The sequence below is a fragment of the Xiphophorus maculatus genome, chromosome 8 (genome assembly GCF_002775205.1).
Source record: "Xiphophorus maculatus strain JP 163 A chromosome 8, X_maculatus-5.0-male, whole genome shotgun sequence".
Classification (NCBI taxonomy): Eukaryota; Metazoa; Chordata; class Actinopteri; order Cyprinodontiformes; family Poeciliidae; genus Xiphophorus; species Xiphophorus maculatus.
Genome location: NC_036450.1, coordinates 13,840,684 through 13,866,111, shown reverse-complemented (window position 1 = coordinate 13,866,111; position 25,428 = coordinate 13,840,684). Strand labels below are relative to the sequence as shown.

General features: G+C 36.9%; 1 protein-coding gene across 1 annotated transcript; it reads right to left on the bottom strand.

Moving 5' to 3' along the window:
- Positions 1-22: 22 nt before the first annotated feature.
- LOC102219345 (calcium-binding protein 7) lies at positions 23-22,774 on the bottom strand. The gene is made up of 5 exons (XM_005810073.2): positions 21,756-22,774; positions 3,774-3,917; positions 3,581-3,693; positions 3,049-3,196; positions 23-2,939 (listed from the first exon to the last, which is right to left on the bottom strand). Exons 1-5 carry the CDS (start codon positions 21,862-21,864, stop codon positions 2,812-2,814), a joined length of 642 nt encoding a protein of 213 aa, XP_005810130.1. The 5' UTR covers positions 21,865-22,774; the 3' UTR covers positions 23-2,811.
- Between the last annotated feature and the right edge of the window lie 2,654 nt (positions 22,775-25,428).

Here is a 25,428-nt window from a genome sequence, read left to right as displayed (position 1 = left end):
GACAAGATTTTTATTATTGCACTTGTTTTTATTGGACTACATGCATCTTGACAACACTTACAATAGTGTAAAAATTGATGCAGTGATCTTTACAGAGGCAAAAGAAAATAAAACAGCAGATATTTCTTTACTTTGTAAAATCATAGTTAATGTATCACAGTTGGATGGCACAATGCTTTGACCTAAAAGAATTACGTTAGTTAGCTGTTCAGAAATCCTTTCAAAGTCTGAATCATTTTTGACCAAGTAGACTCAATATCTTTGTAGGAGTTTTTTGGAGTGGAATTGCTTCAGTGGAACATGGTTTGTTTCTAGAATGACAAAATCCAGTTACAATTACAACAAATAGAACAACCTGTTAACAAAGTAATCTGCTCATTAGTACACCAACAGATAAAACAGGACAATATTTGTTAATACAGTGCATCACTGGACAATACAGTATTTGGCACAGTGGCTATATTTTATGTCCACACAACACTCATTTTTACATGATATGTTCACATGAAGAGGTAAAGCAATGTCATATAAATCTTTTTTTTTTGTTTACACCAAACTGCTACATTGGATAAAATATATATCTTATTGCCAGCGTGATTCTCACCTACCCATGCTGTTCACTTCGTGGTAGAGCTTTGAGAAACTGAACTGACTTAAGAAATAAGAATCATTTAGTAAAATCTGAAGAAAACCTTAAAAGTTAACAAATCTTAAAAGTTAATGTAAGTGCATGGCCTCAATATACAGAACTTGTATCTGAATGCCCAGACACATCATTTTTTTGTGCATTTTTTTGTATGTTTTTATAAAACTTTATGCATATATCGATAACAAAATAACATTGATTTAATGTCTACTTCATTCAAGTATAAGAAAATATAATGATGTCATATAATTAAATAATATGTTGTCTAAGTACTCTATGTAAAAGCCAGAAAACAACTTTTCCCCCCATGATATGTTAAATTATTGTTCACAGCATACTGCAAAGAATTTAGTATTTTGATATTGTTTGCACATTGACAAAAATGACATTTACAAGAAAATGTCAATTTTTTTTGCAATTATCACTTAACAAATTGCATAAGTATTTGAACATATACCTCAAAGATCTATACCACCCACGTACAACACACATTTATTTCTTGACATGCAAGTGTGCCGCATAGAATACATCATATTCATTTGCTATAAATATTACAGGTAATACATGTTCTAAACACGGTTCTATTTATTCTAAATGGGTCACTCTGTGGCTAAATTGTCTTTGCTGATGCTCATTTTGAAAGTGTGGTATAAATGCACAGATTTGAAATGTGCAAACTGGGATTTGAATGAATTGAAGGCAGGTTGTGAGCATAAAATCTCTTGATTTGTGCGATGGATAAGAGATCAACACTTTTCTGGGATGTGAAGTTTTAGCAGTACCCTCAAAACCTACTGGTATCCCAGTTCAAGAGGTGTGAACTATATATATATATATATTTGTTTGCAATATCATAATCTAACACTGAAAATCTTATAAAAATGTAGCTTTTTATTTTATTTATTCCCTGGTGGGAATAATATCTCAAATTTACAGGTACTTGCTGCACCAATTGCCACACCTCTGACAGCTCCCACAAATAAATCTGATGAAATCATTTACTAATTTATACTTATTCAATTGATCAGAATATCCGATAACCTTATATTCTTTGGAGTATAAATAACAAACTCATTTGTCAAAATAGAAAGTAGAAGAAGACATGTCATTCAAGCAGATGTGTTTTATAAGTAAGAAAATAGTTGTTAGAAAAAAAAAACTTAGCAACCAAAATGCTTTAAACAACTGGAATTCTGACAAATAAGGTTCATGGCATGGCAACCTGTTTGAAATACTGAATTGTTTTAAATAAAAATCTGAATTTCAGGAAGATAGTAGTGAAAAATTATCCCTAAATAGATGTGAAAGTGGTTCACCAGACATTAAACCAACCATAATCTCAGTGTCCAGATTTACTGTAAAGCCTAGAAAACCTGTCAGCTAACCTGAATTAAATAGAGCACATGAAGAAACCACAACATCCAGAAGGTCTGGAGAGATTACACAAATATCATAAATATCCTATAACCTTGTGATTTGGTATTGCAGACTAAAAAGGCATTATCTAACCTAAAAAACACATCTTTCTAACTTAAATGGCATGTTTTCCCATTTTTCCAGTACTAAGGATTACGTGTATTTTGGTAACTTTATACCTGTCTATGAAGTCATATTTAGAGTGATGGAAATTAAATCTATCTAGATACCTAGATTTGTAAGACAAAAATATAAAACCAGTGGTGCCAATAAATGTGCAGTGGAATCTGGGTTTACTGTAACCTAAAATGAAACAATATGTGGTTCACATTATTATTGCTTTATTACTATCATTGGTACTTGGTTATTTGGTGCATTCCAGATGGACAGATGCTTCACTACAGAACTGAAGGATTTTATGCACCACAGCTACTCTTCAGCACATGTTGTGCTCTTGAGCTCTAGAGTATTAAAGTTACATTCTGATTTCTGCTCTAATTTCTTTTCCAAACATGTTGGTAACACTAATCAGCCCTTGTAGTTCATTTCTCGTTTTCATCTTGGTAAGCTGTGAGGAGCGGTCTTTTACAACCACTGTGTGACATCATTTGATCCTTAATGCTGTAGAGAAAGGCTGTGAAAGCATCATTTCAACTATGATGTAAAACAGAAAATGAGAGCATTTTTTGGTTAATGGTTTTCTTTTTCCCCAACATAGGATCCCTTTTTGTCCTGCTGGCAACATTAATTTACTTCATTCCTCTGCGGAGCATTTGATTTGCTGCAATGAGCATGACGCTGATGATGAATGCAATCGCGAAGGCACAAATCAGGCTTTTACGCACACATGTATGTTTTTCCTGCTGCGTTGGGCTTGCTGTGAAGAGATTTAGGAAAAGAAAAACAGCATTAGTGCATCATTCAGTCTTAACACAGCTTGAACATGTCAAAGAAGATAAAAAAAAGAGGAAATTGATTAAACATACTGTCAATGTCTACGTGAGACTCTGGACTGTTCAGGTGGTTTTCCTCAGTCATGATGATGTTCTCAATGTCTTTCATGGTGAGATGGTCACGGAAAGTGTCGTACAGGAGTCTTTTCAGCTCATCTACTGTCAGTTTTTGCATGTCGCACTGGGAACACAGAAAATAATTAGGAGGAGAAATTTCCCCTCCACTCTCCCATCCCTGATCTCCAGCTTTGATCAGAAAAGACAAGCTTGAGACACTGTTCAAAAGACAAAGGAACTCAGTTCTGTCTTAGCTCTGTCTCAGATTCTTTCAAATTAAATTTTTTCACATCTTCCGGAGACAACTGATGAAATTTTGTTTCTGGATCAAATGTGCTACATGATTAAAAGGGAATTTTTGAAGTTAAAATTACAATAAGCAAATTCCAGTATCAGAATGACTGACAGAATTTGCTGTAATAATTCAAATTTTGCAACGTGAGAACAGCAGCCTACTCTAATTGATTGAATCATTATTCTTTAAATTACTGGTGATGACTGAGTCTACCTTCCAAAACACGGAGTCAAAGTCTGCGCCGTGGAACTTATCAGGCATTCCAGCAGCAGAGAGCTTAGGACCAAGCAACGTGACAAATTCCTCAAAGCCAACCTGGCCGTCACCTGATGAAACAGACAGAAACTTGTCACAGCAGAGTTCATGTATCAGACGGTATGCAGCAGAAAAAGAGTAAGAGACGGACCATCCATGTCAAGTCTTTGGATGATAACCTCCAGCTCCACCTCATTCGGCATGTAGCCCAGCGAGCGCATGGCCATTCCCAACTCCTGCTTTGAGATAAAGCCGTTCCCATCTCTGTCAAATACCTTGAAAGCCTCCCGAATCTCTGTGGAACAAGCACATTCACAAGGTGTTATTAGTTCATATTGGCAGGTTTTTTTCAGTCTTTTAAAGCTGTTTCAGTCACACATGATGAGTAATACTATATACAGGTACAAACTGTTTAAATTAGAAGTTTACAGCAAATTATGCAGCCTTTGCAGAGATTTTCAGGCAGTTCATTTTGGTCACAATCTCCCTCACTGAACCAACATGCTGTGTAGTTAAAAGCATATTTGCCTCATTTTAGTGATAAAAGCTCATACAAGTTTAATAACTCTGTTGCTTTTCTAAGTTCCTTTAGCAGCTAGCTCTACAGCAGGGCAAACTGCACTTAAACTGAGGCAAGAAAATGTGCTTGGGTTTTAGCAGTATTATTTTTGACTCCTGTCCTCTAAGTGCTACTGTCCACAAAACAGAATTGTTATAGTAATACATATCATCCCAATTTTATGCTCAAGAAACATGTAGGGATAAAACAGCATGAAGTGCTGATCAAAATGTGTTTTTGTCACTTGCTACAGGTTTATTTTTTTATTTTGGAGCTTTTTTGTTGCTATCTTCATATAAAACTAGTCTTTTAGTATTCCAGCAAAAAGAACAATTTATAAGCTGTTTGTTCGTGGCAGATGTCTTGCTAAATACAGGTATTAAAGATTATTTTGTCCACATTTATAAGCTGCACCTTCTGCGCCACTTGTCACCATGACCAAACTAATACTGGTTGTAACAGGAAGCATTGAGAAGGTTTATTTGTTTCTAATTAGCTATAAACCTTCTAAATAAGCCAGGAAAATTTACGTTTATTTTCTCTTTCTCTGCATCAAAGTATTCTGTTTGAAGTGGTGAAAAAGAGCAGAGCTGTACATCAAAGGCATCGACCTTCCTGGTTCTTATTGATGCAGGATCTCAAACAAACAGGCCGATTCAAATAGTCATCAAAAAAGAAGAAAAAACAGAAATTGGATTCCAAAAAAATAAATGATCTCACTCATGATTAAAAAAGCCAACATACACCCATTCTTGTTCCAAAAGAAAAGAGAAGGCAGACACTGCTGATCAAATGTATTGATTACCTGTTCGCCAGAAAGTGTGCATATATAACCAGGAGAATGTGTCGGCACAATGTCAAGAAGGAAAGAAAACATCAGTGAAGCAGCTGTTGCTGCCCATGAATCTGGAAGGGGTAATATTTACCCAATTTGAAAAGTGAACTTATTTAAAACAGATATCAATCTGAGAAACATGCTTGGTGATAACAAACCAAATCAATACTTCATCTAGCACAGCAGTGGAAGGGTGAAGATTTAGGTGTCTTTGGCAGAATCTGGAGTAATAAACTCTGTAGTGTTCAAAAGTCAAATCTGAGGCCAGAACAATTAATCTGCAACAATCTTTTCTGGAAAAGAAAAGAGAAAAAAGGTGGTACAGTGGTCTAGTCAAACTCCAAGCCTCTACCTGATTGAATCTGTGTTCTGAATGAACAAAAGCAATGTTGTAAAGAACAATGATCCAAGACTACTCTGCAGCAATGTGAGAAATTTAGAAAATTACATATAAAAGGACTATTTCAAGTTACTATTCCTAAAGGTGGTTCTTTATATTTGATTGTACTGGAAGTCAAGGAAACTGTAGTTTTTCCATGTATTTATATTAAGAAAGTCAATAAATGGGCAATGGGCTGAAACAGCTAAGGAAATCTGATAGGAAGAACAGACAATAAAATTTAATTCATGCATCAAATCTACCCCAGTCTAATGCATGAGTAATGTGGGCTTAGTCACTCTCTGCCATCAAGTTTCAAGATGACAATTACCTAAATGTTTGGACTTTTTCCTTTCCTGAGTATTGGCTCCAAAATAGACATTCACTGAACCGTGCTCAAGTTGAGTGCTTTTACAATAAATAGAGCTCATTTGCATGCGCATATGTAACTTTGCTAACATAATTTGCATGCAAGCAAAGAAACAGGAACAATTTATCTTGTGTGTACATAAATCACTGGAACTTAGCAGACAGATTGAGGTGTACTGTACTAGTTTAAATTTATACGCTGGAAAAAAATAATTTTCTCACAAAAAGTGAGTAAATTGAGGTGCTTCTGGTCAAGCGACACGCTCTTTACACTACCTTGACATATCAGGCGTAACATATTTGTCTAAATTACAGCCAAGATCTCTGCTTGAGTTTCCTTATCTTCCCAAAGCACCATCTGAGAGTCAGTGTCGCGACCTCTGGTGCCAGCGTCAAATAATGAATTTAGCCAGCCAGCTGGGCAGCAGCCACACTATTGATGGATTTACTTGTGAAGAAGCGTTTTCAGAAGGACAAACAGATAGTAGCTTTTATAAGGAAAATATATATGTGTTTATGTGTTTCAAGAAAATATTAAATAACTGCTAAGCTTTAGATGCAAATGTTTCTGTTGCATTAAGATAAATTAAATGATTACAAAATATAAATGTTTAAATACATTTCTGGTGTTTTATTTGAACACAAATACTACCAAAGCAAACTGAAATTCAAAATCACAGCAAAAAGCAACTTAATCCTTTCAACATATTTTAAGAGTATGAAACATTACATTTTTAATGCATCATTATAACTCCTTAAGCAGAAAAGCCTGATGCAAGTAAAGCACAAAGAGAGCTGTAAATAGCAATAGAATAAAAAGAATAAAAAATGCCAGATATTAAAAAGGGAGGTTTTATCTGTCAGCTGAATGCATTCAACACACTCAGCTTTGATTGTGTCCTTCATCTGACAATCTGCATAACCTTGTAGTGCTACAAGCTTTCAGCAGCTCAGTGATCTAAAGTCAAGGCCAGCTCACTTCTTCTGTATGGATTCATTGAATTACAAAAAACTGCATCAGCATTTGCTCTAAAACTGTACCCAAGGTCTAAATGGGGGGAAAAAACCCTACTGTACAGAAATTCTAGAAAAAAGGTTCAATAATAGTTAGGAGAATAAGAAAAAAAACATACCGTTAGTTGTTCTACTGTATTTGAAGTACTTAAAAACAGCAGTGCACTAAACCAGTACGATAAAAAATGAAATGAGAGCAAAAATGTTGAAGCCTTGATAATGTTTTGCTAACACTCACAATGTAATTCTATGGGTTTTATATGTTAGAAAAATAACAAAAACATCTGTTTCTTTATGTAAAAGTTCAAAAACGGTTAGTGGTGGGGTTGTGTCAGAGGAACTTGGTTTACTCTACCAGTTTAATAAACTGTAGAACCTACTGTATGTTTTAAACTGCGACATATCAGCGCAGAGGGTTGGCAGGGCGTAACGATTGGTATAAACTGAGGGCCCTTAATTTTATGTCTGAAACTGACCTCCTAACTAAATAAAGCCAATTAGTGAATTTCGGAAAGGGAAGGTCACATTTTTCCCCTCTGTGGTAAAAAGTAACCAATTTCTCCTGTGTTCAGAAAACTGGATGATGTTTAAAAAAGGATTCACTCGAATGACAAAGTTTCTATAACTGTGATGTCATAGTTGAGCTTCTTTACTTTTAGTGGCAATTAAAACATTCAGAGATATTAAAAATTGGTTTCAAATGATTACCTTTATTTAAGAATATTCTGGAAGCGCTTTAATCTCTCCAACTAACATATAACATAGCACTAGCCTTTCTAAAATGTCCTATTGCTGATTGTTTCCTGGATTGTTTTATCTTGTCTGTGTTTATCTTGAAAACACTTTAAGTTATTTTTATTTGACTGGATCTGTAACTCGAGAAAGATCAGAGAAACAAGGACAATTTATACTTTATATCTGTTCAATATCCCTCGAGTATATTTCAATCACTTTGTTTCAAACACTAGAAAAAATAAATCTGGGTTTAAAGGTCTGCTGACCTTTCATTTGAACTTAAACTGAACATGAAGACCAACAGATCACACTGACCTTTCTCACCGTCCCACAGTCCGGATTAATGCTGCACGATGTTGAAGCTGAAAACATCAATCACAAACTGGCTCACATTAAAAGTTGATGCCAAGATGCCAACTGCTGCAGACTGGCAGAGTATAAGTCCTTCCAGCCCGAGGCAGAAAAGTGACTGAAGCCCCAGCTTATAGATTATTGGGGAAATCCCAGATTTTCAAGCCAGATGAAGAAGAGGAGACTCCACTTGAAACTCTAATGATTGTGTTGTAGTTGACAGGAATAAGGGCCAGAAGTCAAAAAAGAGAAGGGGAAGGTATATAAATGTCCTGTGATTGGGAATCGAGCTGCATTGAGAATTGGTGCCTCCATACCTAAAAAGCAGCCATCTTATCTTCTCTCTTAAACAAAAACACCAACGCAGCTATTGGAGCAGTATGTCTGTATTCTTTGACTCCTTTCTATTCTCTCAAACACCAGCTGCTTGCAGCAGATGGCTGCTCACAGTGAGTCTGTTGCTGCTGGAGGATTCTTCCTGCCAACAGAGAGTAGTTCCTCTCCACTGTCACTACATGCTTGGTCAGGATTAGGAATTGCCAGGGATTCAGTCCAGATAGCTGTGCTTCCCTTTCGATTATTACATGATCAGCCTGGCTGGATTGGACTAGAATTGGGACCAAGTTGGACTGTATATTGTTGTAATATTGATGTTTGCTTACAATTTTAGCTTGTTCCTGTCTAATTAAGTCAAGATGAAGATAGTTTTTTAGTTTCTAACATCAAACAATCCCAAAAAGAACAACAAAAAAAGTTCATTCATTGGGTAATTAAAGGCTTACACCTAATTATTTCCTACAATTAAAATGTTCAGAAAAAGGCTATCAGGAAAAAGAAGTATCACTGGGATCAGCTATAGAACTGATCCCGGTTGTTTTGCCATTGCTTGTGCACCCTTTGAAACCAAACTTTTCCTTCCTCTTAACTTTCCATCAATGTGCTCAGATACTATTGTCTGTAATCAGCTGGCCTTTTTAAAAATGATGTTTCTTACAGGACAACTCTCAAGTCAAAAGTCTACTCCACTGTCCTGTGACATATAACATGGTGACATCATATTCTTTCTGCATTAGGAAGGATTTTGCAATTGGTTGTACAGTCTATCCTTGTCATGAGTATATCTGTGTCTGGTGGTTCTTCTGGTGGTTCTGGCTCCACTAGCAGTGCTCACCTTGATTTTGGTTAGCAAGGCTCTGAAGGTTGAGGATATCCCTGCTGCTTGTGGAGCTTTTCCAGCCCACGTCATCCTTCCACTTGACTTTATGTTAATGTGCTTAGATAGCACGCAGCTTTTAAACAATGACCTTTTCTAACTCGACCTCGGGATGTCAGTGATGGTCTGCTGGATAGCTGCCAAGTCAGCAGTTTTCCCATGATTGTGCAGGCCATTGAATATGTTTTTCTGTATCATCCATCCCTTTTATTTGTCCAAAGAAATACTCAAATCTTCTGAGAAACTAAATTTTCAGTTTTCTGTCAGCTGTATTACATAGTGATGGAAATGAACAGAAATAAACTACTCTATATTATAAATATTGTTGGCTTTTGTGATTTGAATGTCTGCTTTTCTCTGCAGTGCAAACTGTGGAAATCCCTGTGACAGTTGGTGACTTCTAAACAAACAGCAAACATTATCCTTGAGAGAAGGCATCCACCAAGCATCGGGGACACCCCACTGGGACTGTCCAGTTTGCTACATAAAACCCTCCTCACCTTCACTAACGATCATGACACTGAGCGATATCGTAATAGACTCGATTCAGCATGAGGTAGATGAAGTCTCTGCTCCACAGGAACCCAAACTGAAGAGAACAACAGGCAGCACCTAAGCATTAAAAGTTACTCTCTGTACAAATACCCAGCAAAAACTTTTCAAAATGCTTTATGTCAAATTTGTGTCAACTTTACGTGACTCTGAACTAGATTAGCAATGACATTATCTGTTCATTTTTCAAAACTGAACAGCAGATTAGAAAAAAAAAAGAATAATTTCCCTCAGTTAATTGCGCTCAGTGAAGATCAAACAGGAACATTTGAGTCAGTCTTAGGAAGAAGAAAGACATTCTTTAAAGAGATGAAAGGGATGTAAATTAAAACATTTTTTCCTAAATCAAAAAGGCATCCTTTCACATCCAGAGGTGATTTAAGTCACTTAAGAAGAAGCTTGTTTTCCCCTCTAAAAGTTATATAATAAATATATTCACTTGTAGATGAGTCAGAGGCTTGTCCTGACAATATTTTCTGATTAGAACTGAGATGAAAACATGAGTCATAAATAAATATCAGCGACAGCAGAAACAACTCAACTAATGCTGCAAAAATGTGTCTAGATGCAATAACTCTATATCCATATAAACACCACTCTGCGAATGTTACAAAAATGTTAAAGCATTGCAAAGACTCCTTTTATGTTTAGGTGAGAGGTAATTCTTTCAAGACCTAAATCAACAGAATAACAAGAAAATGTATTAAATAAAACACATGTATTAGTTGAAACAGCTCAAGTAGTAGATAACAAATCAAATTTCTTTTTTGAGGAGGGAGGTGGAGTCTCTTCGGACTTTGCCAAATTGTCCAATACATTAATAAAGAGCTTTTTTTAATCACATTGCTGAAGGCTTTTCCCCCCCACAAAGTTGCTAATCAAAAATATCAAGATCATTTTCAAGTAAAATTTGTTTGTATCCGGGTGAAGATCTAGAAGTTGCACGGGAGTTGCAATAGAAATTTTGTTGAATCCCGTTCAATGACAATAAATGCTATCTATCTATCTAGAAAGGACTTTAAATAAATCTGTTGTTGTTTTTTTCAATTGTGTGATCCATCCTTAAATTTCAGTAAATCAATTCAATGGCAAAAAAAAAAAACCCAACAAAAAACCCGAACAAATCCAAAGGTAGCACAATTTCTGTAATGCAGGCCAACAATATTTTCCCCATTTGTGCTAACAGGATGGAAGATAGATTTTTAGAATATTTCATGAAGCTGTTGAGACAGTGAGATGTATCTTTAACCATTTCTCATTGCATAATTTATCCAGATCATTCAGAGTCCTGAACTCTTATGAGCTCTTCCCACACGTTACCTTTAGGGATTTAGGGGAAGGCACTGAGAGGAAGGCTAATTTGTTTCTGGTAAAAATTTCTGAGTTGATCTGGCTCGGTATTTTGGCCTGACCTGCAGCTGTTTCCCAGGCTTCACCTAACGTTTCGTCAACATTTCCTGGTGTTTCAAATGATCTGTGATGCCATGCACTCTAAACCTGTTGCCAGGTTCTTTGGATGAGAAACCGGCCCACAGCATCACAACTCCTCTTCTGTACTTAACAGTGAGTGAGAAAATCTTTGTCATGTCATATTTATATCCCAGGGAAGCAGAAAGTAAAAAGAACCTTTTGGATGTTAGAGCTGTTGTTAGGAGTAACAATAAGTGTTGCATCTGTTATTTTGTTAAAAATAAATAATCCTTAACACGGGATTCCCCTCATCATCAATAAATAAATACACTCAAATTAAAGGTGGGAAAGCAACCAATTTGTCTCCATCTTTATGTAAAGGTGTGACAAATTATCTTTCAATGGCCTAAACAAATAATGGCAGTAGAAATATTTAATTTGATAACTTCTGCTTTTTTTTTTCCACAAACTGACTGTAATTCCCTCCAACAATAACCAACTCATGCAGAGTTACTTGACAGCAAGTGGTTGTGCTATGGAAAGCCTGCAGCTAAAAAAACTCCTGCTGTCAAAAGGTATTTGAATTCGCCACCTGGTGCTCTCATTAGTCTCAAATTATGATTACAAGTCACACATTTCACATGTTCCCTTAGCTAAGTAATTATTTACACTTTTGTGAAGCTGTTGCTCTTTTGGTCAAATTTGCTTTTTAAAAGATATTTAGTTTATTCTGCACTGACAATTTTCATTGTCAACAATGAGAAAACAGAGTAAAAAAATATTCTGTCCTGCTGAAAGGGTACTGATAAAAAGCCTGTTTGATGTTGGGTCAATATATGACCTCTTTTATGTGCCTCTCATATGGTCATAAGTTGGTATTTATGGGTTGCCTGAACTGCAGCTGTTGTTCAGTGCAGAAAGATCAAACAGATTTTATTTGCTTGTCCAGCAGCCAGATATGTTTTTATGAGTTAAGTTCTGTCTCATAAATGAGAACCTGACTAAGAAAAGGAAAATAAATGGAGAGTTGGGACAAATGCATCTGATAATACAACAGAAATTTTACATCAAAATAAAATGCCACAGCGTTCAATTTTTATACATCACAGTTTTAAAAGCTTGTTGTTGTGTGTTCAATGAAATAAATCAAGACTGCCTCCTAAAACCAAATGAGAGCTGGACAGAAAATCCCACCAAAGGTTCAAATTTCCATCAACATACATTAATACACAAATGCAGTACATCCATCTGCTTCCAATTTTACTGCAAAGAAGCAGCATTTGTCAGCACAAAAGAGGACAGCTTTGCATACAAAGTGGAAGACTGCACTCCACTACAATGCTGTACGTCTGGGGGATTCTCCTTCTGGCTGCGAACTATAAATATTGCTCACATCCTCTGTCATCAATGCACCAAGGAGCGCTACAAGCTCGCAGACACCTCCTGGGCAGTAAATGCCGGGAAGTCACAACCGCTCAGCCATAAAACGACAGGCTTATCTGTGTCAACACGTGCGGTAGTTAACATGTCTGCCTGTTCAATGCAGGTTATTGATTTTAGTGCGTGGAATCCAATGGGATTCTTTATCTTTACTGTCATGTCATAATTTTGGCTTGCTCTTTTTCGTCAAATTGCCGTGACAAATTTCTGTGGGACTGTGTCGAAATTGAATAAATTGCAGAATATTCTTGAAGAGTTAATCATGGCGGGATTTGTGAAACATGTTTTGTAGCTTGATCGTTAAAACATTAAAAATATATAATTATACAGTAATGTAACATAGAAATGTGAGGGTTTATTTCTCTGTTATCACCACACATTAACTGAAATATTACGGCTATATTTAGTTTCCCCAAATGGTCATTTATAATGGCTTTAGATCCAGCTTTTAATATAGCCCTCATTAAACGGGGAGACACTTGGCAAAGAACGATGTCCACTTTAAGCAGAGTCCACACTCCATCAAGAGGAAAGATCCCAAATAAATGTGGCACGATACATCATTTAGTTCCCATAAAAAGCCTGAATGTTTTAAAACGTTTAATTAAAGGTCTCTTCATATAGAAAGAGTGCTCATCCAAAACACTTTATAGGTCAAATAACATAACTTAGAGTTAAAACAATCCTAAGCATCTGGAAAATGTTAGACATAAATCCCAATCAGTTTTCACGCTTCTCCCGCCCAGTAAATGGAAGTGTTTGATCCCAAAGAACGACAAATTCTAAATCAGTGTTGACCTGCTTTGTAAGAAAACTAATTCTGGATGGACTTACAATATTTTTAAAATAACAAACAGTTGCAATAATGTCCTATAGTTAAATCCTAACAAGTGAAATGAAAAACTAATTCTGTGTAACAAAATAGGACTTTCCACTGTTGCCATTCACTAATGTTTAGTGTAATATAAAGTTGACTATTTGGGTGACACAGTAGATCAGAGCATCAGAATAACAGTGCTCATCAGAAATAAAGCTGCAATGTCTGTCATGATCCTTGGAGGGCATTTTTTGTATTTTTTACTTTTGACTTTTTGTATGTTTGACTTTTTTATTGTGATAGTTTTCTTGTCTGCTGTGGTCTAATTACTTGTAGCTGAGATTTTTTTTGTTACTTTCGTTCTTGATTTCTTATCCACACTTGTGTTTGGTCAAGCATGCTTCTCAGCTATCAAATTTATTATTTTATCTTCTGTTCTCTCTAACATCCTGTTTTCCTTATAGCTCCAGTCTGTGGTTTATTGATCTTGTTCGATTTACATTAAGTAATTACTACCACACTATACAGGCAGCCAATTTTCATTCATTCCTTGTCAGATCCTCTTGTTATAATCTCAGATCCGCGATCCTTGTTTTTGTGACCTTTTAGAGATTCTTATTTCATTTGAGTTACAACAGAACTTGATTTTACAAGCCTTCTTGCACCCAGTTCCTCAGGCACAATAAACTACCACAGTAGTTGAAAGCTGGCTTATTGTAATCTAAAAAAAAGTGTTTTTAGATTACATTATTTATTACGTGATACTGAAGTGAATTCCTGGCTCTGAAGAGCACTTTTAAATCCCTTGGTGCACAGCAAATTCAAAAGTGTTGAATGTTTTGGTGTTAGTACAGTAGACTTTATGCAAAAGCAGAGTTAATTTTACTCTAATAGAGTCACATTCTGTTTATGTAACACTGGGGCGTATATTATTAGTAGTTAGAATCCGGTGTTAAAACAAAGTGTTTCCGTATCAAATCTAGAGATGTTAACCCTTTCATGCATGAATTATGATCCTTTGTGTCAGAAATTTTTTTCCATTTAAAAAATAATAATTTCTTAAGGCATAAAAAAAGGTAGGAACATTTTTTTGTAAAAAATATATTTTTTTTATGTGATCAATTGTAATTTTGTCCAAATACAAAGTTATTTGAAAAATACATCAGTATTATTGTTCCTTAGGGGTTATCTGATGTCACAATATTTCTTTTACTTGCAAGAGTCGTCTACAGTAGAAGGAGGGACCGGGTCGGTTCTCATGCTTTTTTGTCTGTCGGCCATATTGTATTTAACAAAAATAATTACTTGCATTTGCAGCTGATGGCCAGTAGTTGATGGTATATTTTATGATGCATTAGTGTCCATTTCAGTGGTCTGTGTGCATTTATAACATAAAAATCCACAGGAAGCACAAGAAAATGGCTTTTAGATAGCTGTCCACTGTAGTGACCACTATGCATGAAAGGGTTAAAATGGACTCAGTTTTTTAACTCTGAACTCCTACAGCGGCTAAAACACTGAAGGAGTTCATTCACTGACTCCGCCCCCAGAATCACAGGTTAACAGCCAAGCGAAGCGACAGACGCCAAGTCATTTCAGGACAATTTACTTTCCACATGTCTGAGTTATTCACTGCGCTTGGTACGTTTTTTTTTTTTTTTCTGAGAGGTTTTATAACTATTATTTTGAGTTGAGATCAAGCTGTAAGATAGACATCACGTTCGCCACACGGCTCGGTGTTAGCATGTTTAGCTTAGCATGCCGAATGTTCGCGGAGTTTAAGTGTTGGGGAAAAGAATCGAGCCGGTGAACGTTCAGTCCAATTCTTGGCTAACGAACAGATCCGTAATAATCTGGAGTATATGTTTTCATGATGTTGAACGTTTACATGAATATTGGTCAGATTTATCAACCTTTCTGATCATTTATTTTCCTTTGAAAAACTGTAAAAGGCTTTTTTTATGTTGAAAGCATTATTCCTGCTGTTGTGTCTTCTTATATACATTTTGCAGCATGTTTTAATTCTTTTATTGCCTTTTTCTATATATTAGTACCGGCCTGGTTGCGGATGAATCGCCAGTCGCCAGAATCAACCTCCTTCTCCCGAACCCTCCAGGGATTCTTCGAAAATTCAAGCTCCAAAAATGATTATGCAAGTGTTAATATCTCTGAAACTCCACATTTCTGTAATTGAGGCTTGTTCTTAGAGTTGTAGTAAAAATGTATTCCTTCGTCCCATTTTTCATTGTTATGTTTTTTGTTTGTTGTGATCCAGAGACCAACACTGGCTTATGGTACTCGGAGACTGAAGACTGTCCAGTGCAGTAGAGGAGCAGGGAGATGTCTGGGGCCAAAGTTCACGAAGAGCCCAACAACCCGAAAACAATCTGTGTTAGTGAGTGGACAGCTCTGGGAGTGCAGAGAGGCCCAGTCTCTTATCAACAGAAACATAAAGTGGGTAAAGAGTGATGGATCTGGTCTGTTATATACTGTAATATCCGGCAATCTACCTGCTAAAAGAATATTTACTCTATCATATTGCTTGCTATACTTTCTCCACCTTGTACTTTGAACAATTTCATGCATATTGTATTGAAGAAAACTGTATTAAGCATACTGCATCTTGTATTGCACAGCTGATATGTCAGACCTTTTGATAAGCAATATGTGAATGAAAGCGACATGTGAAACATGCACATTATTCCGCGTTGTAATATGTTTTGTAATTATGGTGCACGTTTTGAAATAAGTGCATTTGAGAAAATCATTGCCTCTTTATTAAATGTTTATTTTCCAAAGAATTCTTAAAAGTTCAAAACAATAAAATCCCTATTTAATATTAATTGCAAATAGCTATTACGAAGTTTAAAAAATACTCGGTGAGAGTTGATATTAAGATCTAACACTGAATTAGTGTTAGTAAGTGTTAAATGATTAACTCCAGCAGATTTGATATTTGACACTTAATTAGAGTTAAGGTACAAACTCTCCAAAAAGAGTTAAATTAACACTTTCTGGTGTGGACCCATATAGACACTTTAAAAGTGTTGAAATAAAATCTGACGGAGTTAATTTGGGCCTGCTGGATTTGCTGTGTAAGGTCTATTAAGTCTGGCAGCTCGTATCTCATTTCTCAATATTTCTATGACTTCCTCTTTATCGCTGGGAAAATCGCTGCATGATTCTTCACTTCATGTGTTCATGTTTGAGCTGGAGATGTTGCTATCACTACTTCATTCCTCAGTAACCATTGTGTATTGCATTGATGTTGTTCTTGGTGCTTTAAACACAACTTGTGACTCAATTCGTACGTGTGAGGGGTTCACTGTCAAACTTTTCAACATATTTTTTTTCATGCGATACAAATATAATCAAGTTTATAGAGTCCTGTGTCTTAACAATTAAAACAAAAACATATCGGGGTTCCTGATAGGGGCATAAAGTGCAGAAGGTGAGAGAAAAGGGCCTGAAGTCTCGCCGCTGGCCCGACCCACTCAGGTAACCATCTGCTCAGACAGTATCCCCTGGAAAGAGCAGACCCATTAGGCGCTGTAAGCACTTCATCTGCCTCCTTAAATCTCTCCAAGTGAAGACAATATCCTCTCCCATCAGGTCATTACATTAGTCTGATCCTCACTGCTGTCACTGACGTGTTTGTTACGGTTCTGCCGGAAAATGTGGAAGCAGCACTCAAGGTGATAGTCAATTTATTACACTTATGATTGGTATTCATGTAAAATGCCAGCTTGAATAGAGCAAAGGTCTTGAGATGCCAGAAATAATGAGATCATCTTTGTGGATATGGTTTAAATAGAATAGTCGCCCATGTTTTATTAATTTCAACAATTCAAATTAGGCCTTAAAACATACAATAAATAATTCTGTGCTGTGGCCCTCTTTTTTAATAAGTAATTTCTTCCAATTATTTTTATGCCATTCGACTTTTTTGTTGCCACCCAGAATATTTAGAAAAGTAGGTAAAATAGATTATTTCTATTAGAAAATGCTCCAGATTTGTGAATGTAATATTGATTCTGAAAGTGATCATTTAAGAAAAAAGTTAATTATTCTTGTCAAATTATACATACATTGATTGTAGACATTAATGACAGATTAATTTGGTTGGTTATTGAGTTGTTTTGGGATGATTAAACTACAAACAATCTACATTTTCTTTGAAAGTTTGATTAAGTTGGGATTTTATTCAATCCACTCAAAGTTATACGTTTACACTCAAATAAATGTATATACTGTGACAAGTTTATTCAAAATTGTCCTATTCTCACTGTAGATATACCAACAAGCATCATTGTGGCTGAATATTTGAGCACAAAGATTAGCATTCACTTGAATTGCTGCTTTCCTGGCACAGAACCAGCTTTTAAGCATTGTTCATTAATTTCCTATTGAATTGATGTCAGGGCTTTAAATTTAGCCTCTTTCGTCCCTTCCAAAACCAGTTCTGAAACCAGAACTGCTTTGGATACCAGACTGTAATCATCCCATCCATACTGGCTCCCTCAGTGAAAGGAAATTGGTTAAGGTGCTTCATAATAATGTACACAGTCATATTCAATAAATTATGTGTTCTGATGAGGCAGATTTTTATCAGATTAAAAGTCTCTTGTAAAAATTGATCACTGTTAAGGTGTGTTTTACTTAGGGATCAAGTTTCTGAAATAAATGGACATTTCAACAATTTATTGACTGCGTCGTAAACCCCAGAAGATGCTGGAAGAACACCAGCATCACTGTCCACAACGAGGAATGTTTTAAGTCCCCTGAAAGCGTACTGACCAAGTAAAAAACATTTTCCACCTTCACGGTCGACTAATGTTTACAGCTGCCCACATGGAGAAGCAGAGTAGCTTCTGGAAGTAATGAGACAAATGTTGAGTTATTTGGACATAATAACAAGGAGAGTGTTTGAAGGGTTCAAAGTGAAGTTTGTCACTCTAACATCTGTCAAAAATGGAGGTGGCAGCATCATGCAGAGGGAAAGTTTAACTCCCACTGATACTGGAGAGTCCACAAAGCTGACAGAATATTGAAAAAGGAGAAGGATGTAGAAATTTGTCAACCCTGCCTCATATCAACTCATAAACTGTTGAAAAATTGACCAAATTTGGAAATAGGCAAGAATTAACCTTGTTCTAATTGAAAACCTATTCTATTCTGCTTGAAAACTGAGTCAGTAGGATAAGAAAACAGGTTAAATGTCCAGCCAAAACTATGACAAAGACCTGTAGATAGCTTTTATTTGCTGTATTCAGCAAGGAAATGTAAAGAAAGAGAAGGAAAGCCTAACAGCCTCCATATTCGGATTGCCTGCTCCTTTACACCAAGTGCTGCCCTGTAATTCTTGTCATAAAAATCCTCATAGTTGAATGTTTTATAATTATAAAGATTATTTTCTAGCATAGTAAAAATGCCACGTGTCAAAAGGGAGACACTGATGACTCTTCTTTATTTAGTAAACATTTATTCAGTTGCACATAAAGTGACAGCTGTGGTATTTTCAAGCTGTGAACCAGCCTGCACTGCTGTCATAAGGTGGAGTAACACATGTGCCAAATTCAGGACTCGCAGGAGGCAGCCTAGAGGGAAACCAAACACCTTTAATTAAAAGCTCGATAGAAAACCCCCAAGAAGGATTCTGGGCGGAAAATTTCAAGTCAACAGGTGTCCTGACCGATTAAACAATCACGAACCAAACAGAGGAATTGCCACAATGAGCTGCTAGGGAACAAAGCAGAAGAGGAAATAATGTGAAAGAAAAACAGAAAGAAATTAACCATTTGAATTTGATTAGAAGAAGTGTATGTATGGGGAAATAAACAAAGGAACAGAAAACAAATAAGAACACAGAATGTAAAGGGACAATAACTTTATCAACAAAATCCAGAGATATTTGTTCTGCTAACTTTAACTATCCAGCCAAAGTTCCTGGATCCACACATACACGAGGAGAGCATGCAAAGTTCTTGCAAGCCAGGAGGTTTTTGCTGCAAGGTGGCAGGGCTAGCAGCGAGATAAATAATAATATTAAAGAACCATGTCAAATGATGTTAATTTCCATAAATTCATTAAGTGGAATTTGTACTTTGAATTTGACTTAAATTTACTCTCTTCCTTTCTGTACTAATTTAGCTTAATGTTTATTTGTTCAAATGCAACAGACCTGGTCCATACATATTTTTCTAATTTATTTCAGATGTCCTTCTGCTTCATCCTGACAGCTTTAATTTGTGGGATCTGCTGTTTGAAAATAATGTTTTCACACATCTCGGCATAAAGAGTGTGACTTACTGCTGGCTCACTGTCGCAATAATAATTTCCATTCTTCCAAAATGAATCTCTTGAAGTTGTTTATCTGAGGCACTTAGTTTTATACGCTGACCATTGTGCAACATTTCTCTTTGCACAGGATGCAAGGTCCCTCTGTCCTTGTGTTATTTGTCAGTGTGCTTTATTTTCCACGTGTCCCTGCCACAATGTCACCGAGAGAAATTCCCGCTGATTTAATCACATATCACTGTCTGTGTATAAATTATTCATATAGAGTAAAAAATATATATATATATATATATATATATATATATATATATATATATATATATATATATATATATATATATACATATATACATTTATATGACGGAAGAGGTGCAGTTAAAGCATATGTGTCAGAATCATTTTGACGGACTGGGATAATAAATGATTTTACAAGCACCCAAACTGTAATGATGATTTTAACATGTAAAAAATACCATCACAGCATGATTGAAAGAGTTAAATTAATGAGAGTTTTTATTTGCTATCTACTGTAACTGTGAGCTGCAATCAGGTTTGGGGATGTAGAGCTAACGGGGTGAAACTCAGTATGCTAAATCTGACTGGGAATATCTACCAAAACCTTCCACGGGTAGAGCAGTTACTCTAAATATGATTAGAGGAGCGTAATTACATGAGATGAGCAATCAGTGAGCTTCTATGTTGCATTAATTACAGATTTTGTGGATAAACCGGTACTTATATGCTGATTATCTTAGATCTTTTTCGTAGAAAGTTGGAATTTTTCTTAGGAAAACACAGGACTGCAGCGCTGACAACATTCATTTAGACACTCCTGCTGCAGTGTGTGCCAAGGTGGTGCAGGAGAGGCATTAAAGGGCAGGTGGGAGCTTGCAGATTCATGCCCACAGACGAGTCCGAGACCTGTTAGACAGAGGAGAAAAAACTGAAACCTGCTAGTTTCACTCAACTAAACTGAGTGAGGGTCCCTGTAATTAGCAGAAAATTGCTGTTTGCGAAGCAAAGTTAATCTACCTGTGCATTACGTGCTCAGTGAATATTTTCTGGGTAAATAAATTAAGGTTTAATTGGGCTGCCTGATTGTTTTGCATATTTAATGACTCTAAATTATCAAAAAAAGCTTTGTCCTTACAAAAGGCATGTCACAGTTGTTCTAAAATCCTGCTTGTCCATAAATTCAATCATTTAATTAAATTGATGTCCTCACCGCAGATTGTGGATTTTCAATGTCAAAACGGGTTCAAAGCAAGGGCATGCTGTTATATGTGGGCAACCTATAGACAAAAGAAGAAGAAGATGAGGAAGGGAAGGATTGGGGGAAAAAAAGACTATGTGATATCTAATCTTATCGTGTAAATCTCTTTATTGCAGTCTGCCTGGCTCTGTTCCTATTCTCTGCCAGCTATGCTTTCTCCTTCTGAGAGCCACTTGGCAAAACAAAACCACCATTTCTAACAGAGATGCACCCGGGTTACAATTGCAGCTTCTACTTTATTGGATAGTTTAAGAAACGTGTGACATTGCTGGTCTTTTTTTTTTTTAAGTTTATTTACTCAAAATCAAAAAATTCAGAGTTGCAATTCAAAAGTCCCCCACAATCCCCTCCCTCAAAGGTGTGTAACACTGCTTTTAGCCTGGAGGAGAAGATTAATATTATTCAAAGCCATAACTAACCAGACCTCTTTCTGGACCCCCAGTTTTGTCACTTGGATTAAACCCAAATCACTTACAACCATGCTGGATGCAATTAAGATGTTGCCCCCAGACAAATCAATTCTCGTAAGACGAATAAATGTTCTTCTATTGATTTATCCAGTTTCATGATAGTTAAAAAGCTAATTGTGCATCTAAACTACTTGGAAAAACTGATTCTGACCTCAAGGCATGTAATTTCTTAGTCCTGCCTTGAGAATGTGCACAATCCTTTAAATCCACCTTCTGTTTCTTCTGTCTTTAATCCTCCACACTCTGTGCACAATGAGATTTCTTTTTGGTTACAAGGAAGACGCGCACAGCCAGAGGAGCTCTCCGGAGTGCTGAAAAGCTGCATGAATTCAGGCACCCCACCTCTCAAATCTCACAACAACAGGTTGTAACCACCAAACACTTCCACAATTAGTTAAGCAAAATGCGCCAAAGCTCACCTTCCACCTCGTCCTCGGGCAGGTGAACTGGGGTCCGGTAAGCGAGGACATCTGGGATAGTGCAAAGCCCCTTGTACATGAACCTGGTGGTCACGGCGCGCACTGGCATTTCTGCGAGGGGAAAGCAACAACCGTGTCGAGATCTTCATAGAGCCTCGCTCTCCGGAGTTTTGACACACCGTCGGCTACAGTCCCTGATATTTTCGGGAAAATATCAAGCAGGTGACGATTGGGGAAAATCACGCTGCGTAAAGTTCACCTTCACGGCACGTTTTTGTGTTGGATAATAACAGCGAAAATCGGGGCGTGTATCCAAAAGGCAGACTGTGAATTGGCCTTTGGGTTCAATGCATAGCCTGGCATCAGCTTTCTGAAAGCCAACTGTGAAACAAAGACGGTTTGACAGAAATGGCACGTAAAACTTTTACCACGCAGCCTGTTGAGCTCAGCTCTGTGTTCTTGCGTCGACCGACCAGATGGTAATCTAAATAAATCCAATATAACAAAATAGAACGGAATGCATTTATTTATTTTTTTCCCCTCCTTGGAGTTTAAGCAAACAATAATAAAACTGGGAAATGAAAATCGCTACAAAATGAATCCAGCCATGGGTCTTACTGGTTCCTATTTCGCATCTTGTTCTTTCGGTCTGTTCCTGGCAGAATCTAGTTCACTTTTCTCCCCCCATTTCGGCATCTTGACAAAAGACGAGAAACGAAAAAGCAAAAAAATAAATAAATAAAATTCGATGACAGAGTGTGCGCTTCTGTAAAAGCAGATGGAGCAGCAGCAGCAGCAGAGGAAGCGATAGCCTTGATTTTACCCCAGTAAACGAGGCTGGAATGAAATCTTCGTCATCTAATCCTATTTGTTTCCCCGCGGAGAGCAGTTTCAAGGGAATCCTGGGTGACCCCCGCTCATCTGATCCAGACACGCTGTATGTGGCGGCGCTCCGCTCTCTCTCTCCCCAGCCGTCTGCTCCAGCCACATGTAGTCATAATGAAGCGTGCTCTCTTTCACACTGCCGCTCCTCCTCTCAAGTCACCGCCTAGAATAACATTATCTGGTTTTTTTCCGCACACTCCTCCAATTTGCGGAGGTTAAAACGGCACAATATATGCGCAGCGCACCAAAAGAGTGCCGATGTCTTGCAACAGGTGAAGCTCGACTTACTCGATTTGCAAAGCGCAAACCAGTCAAAAAGGAGAAGATACACTAATCCTCATTTAATATGTTAAATTCCACACATTTCGGTTGATTAGGTACAACATAAATTAAGCATGTAGTTCCAAATAAACATGCATACAGACACGCAAGAAGGGAAAATGTCAATGGGAGCTCATGGGAAACTCTGCTCTAGAAAATGATCAATCTTTAGTCTTGCCATTCAAAACTCTTCCATCATGATGAACTCAACGTGCTTGAACTTCAGGTAAAGGAGCATCTCAACAAACTGTAACACCATCCAAATGTCTCGCCAGTAAATAAAATGAAAAATATCAATTTCATCATATCAACTCATTAAATAGAGAGGAATGTATATCTACAATTTTGTCAAATTTGTTAATTATGCTAACAACTAATGGAAACTCAAAATTCAAGTCCTCAGAAAAAAAACAAAAAATAACAATAGAAAGTGATTTTATTTTAATTCCATTCAAAAACCTTTATTTATTCAATTTAGTTGATGAATTATTAAGGAAGCCCAGTTTCCTTTTATAGCTGGCTTTTCTGCATTGTTGGGTCTTGTGTCTCTAATCTTCCTCTTGATAATACCCAATAAATCCTTAATGGTGTTGTGGTGTGAGCAGGTGCCAAGTCCTGCTGCAAAGTGAAATCAGTCCCCATAAAACCCGTCAGCAGTGGAGAAGTATAACGCTTTTGGCAGGTTGTTTAACAAGGCTGATAGCTATTCATTGACACCATTTTTATCTTACTCATGTCACAAATCCACATTCATGGTTTAAACAAAGGACATTGATGCTTCCTATGTATTGTCTTCACTGCTTTTTAGTAAGATTTTACTGAAACAGCTTCTTGACCACTTTCAAATGATCCACTCGTTGTCTTCATCTGTTCATGCTGTATATTTTTATTTTCTTTTTCTTTTCCTTTCTGTCCTGGCTGTGCTGAAATATCTCTCAGACATACAGTATCTCAAAATCCATTTTCTGAAAATGGGAGGTAATTTTAATTTAAATGTTTATGTCCTTAATGCTAAACAAATGTCTCCTCAGACTGGAGAAGCTCCGCTTTGTCCTTTCTCTGTCGCCAGAACATTATCCTAGGAAAAAACTGGTTTATTTGTGGAAATCGTATTGAGCTGTCAGTCCTGCCTTTCATTGCCCACTTTTCAGTAGTTTTGTCCTCCTTCACCGACCCACTTGCGTCACTTGCTTGGTGGGGGGGTTTAAATTAAAATCTCCAGACCGCCCCATGCTGGCTTGAAATGCTTTGCTTGTCTTGTACCATCTTTTCCCTCCATAATCACCACCGACCAACCACCCAGCCTTTTCTCTGTCCTGCATACTGAAAGCATCTTCTTGATTCGTGCAGGATGCATCTCGTGAAGAAACACACATTCTAAGAAGTTTCCCTATTATTTTATAGCCTCTGGATTTAAAAAACAAAATTATTTTAAAATATAATTTGTGATGGGTACAGTTCAAAGCCTTCACTGTTTTTAGAATAAAACAGCCTTCGGTCGTTGATTCGGGCTGTTTGAACATTTTGAAGCAAAGCTATCAAACACCAGCCTGATAAGTTAGAATATTAAAGCAAGCCTGAGTCTGTTTAGCCACAACATCCTCTGTCAGCTAAGCAGTTTGTTCTTATTGAGTTGTATTTTGTTTCCCAGAGACTCAAGACTTTAGGGGAGATGCACCAGGCAACAAAACAGTCTATTATTGACCTCTTACAAGCTGTAATCTGCATGATGTAAACTAAACGATTAAGTGTGGCAAAGATTGAAACTGGAAAAGCCTGTGTGCTGTTTTCCCCTTCTCCTTCTAGCCTCGCAGCAAAAGCGTTCAGCTGCTGTAAATGTCAAGGTGTGAAACCAGTTTCAGTCCTATCATTTAACACCACAGAGGTGCAACATGTGATATAGAAGCAGTCCTATCACCACTGCAAAACTGAGAGTCTTTATACATCAAAAAGTCTAAATCAAATCAGGTCTTACTGTTGTACTGTGGCTTTCAACAATGCGCACATCTGTGTGCTTCGCTGTGTCTGATGAATCCTAGATGGTCATTTCAGAATATATGCCATTCCATCAAGGAAGAAAAAAATCCATCAATGGAATAACCTGATCTTTCTGTTTATTTAGACAGTCAGCTGAAACGATTAATGTTGCTGATTCTAGACCTGATCACAACAACCCCAGATCTTAGTCCTACATCCACAGGCTTTCACAGTCGGCACTAGAAGTGATGGGTCCATCACTTCATCCGCTGCTCTATTTACCTTGTTGCCCCCAATCTCTCTGGAAGAGGGCAATTCTGACCCCTCAGACTACAGAATCCAATCTTTATGATCCCTTGCAAATTGCAGCTTTTTTCCCTCTCTTTTCAGAGATCAGAGGTTTTCTTCTGACCACACAGATGTTTAGACCCAATCTTTTGACTTCCCTTCACATTGTGAATGTGGAAATGTTCTTAACTTCACTATTGAA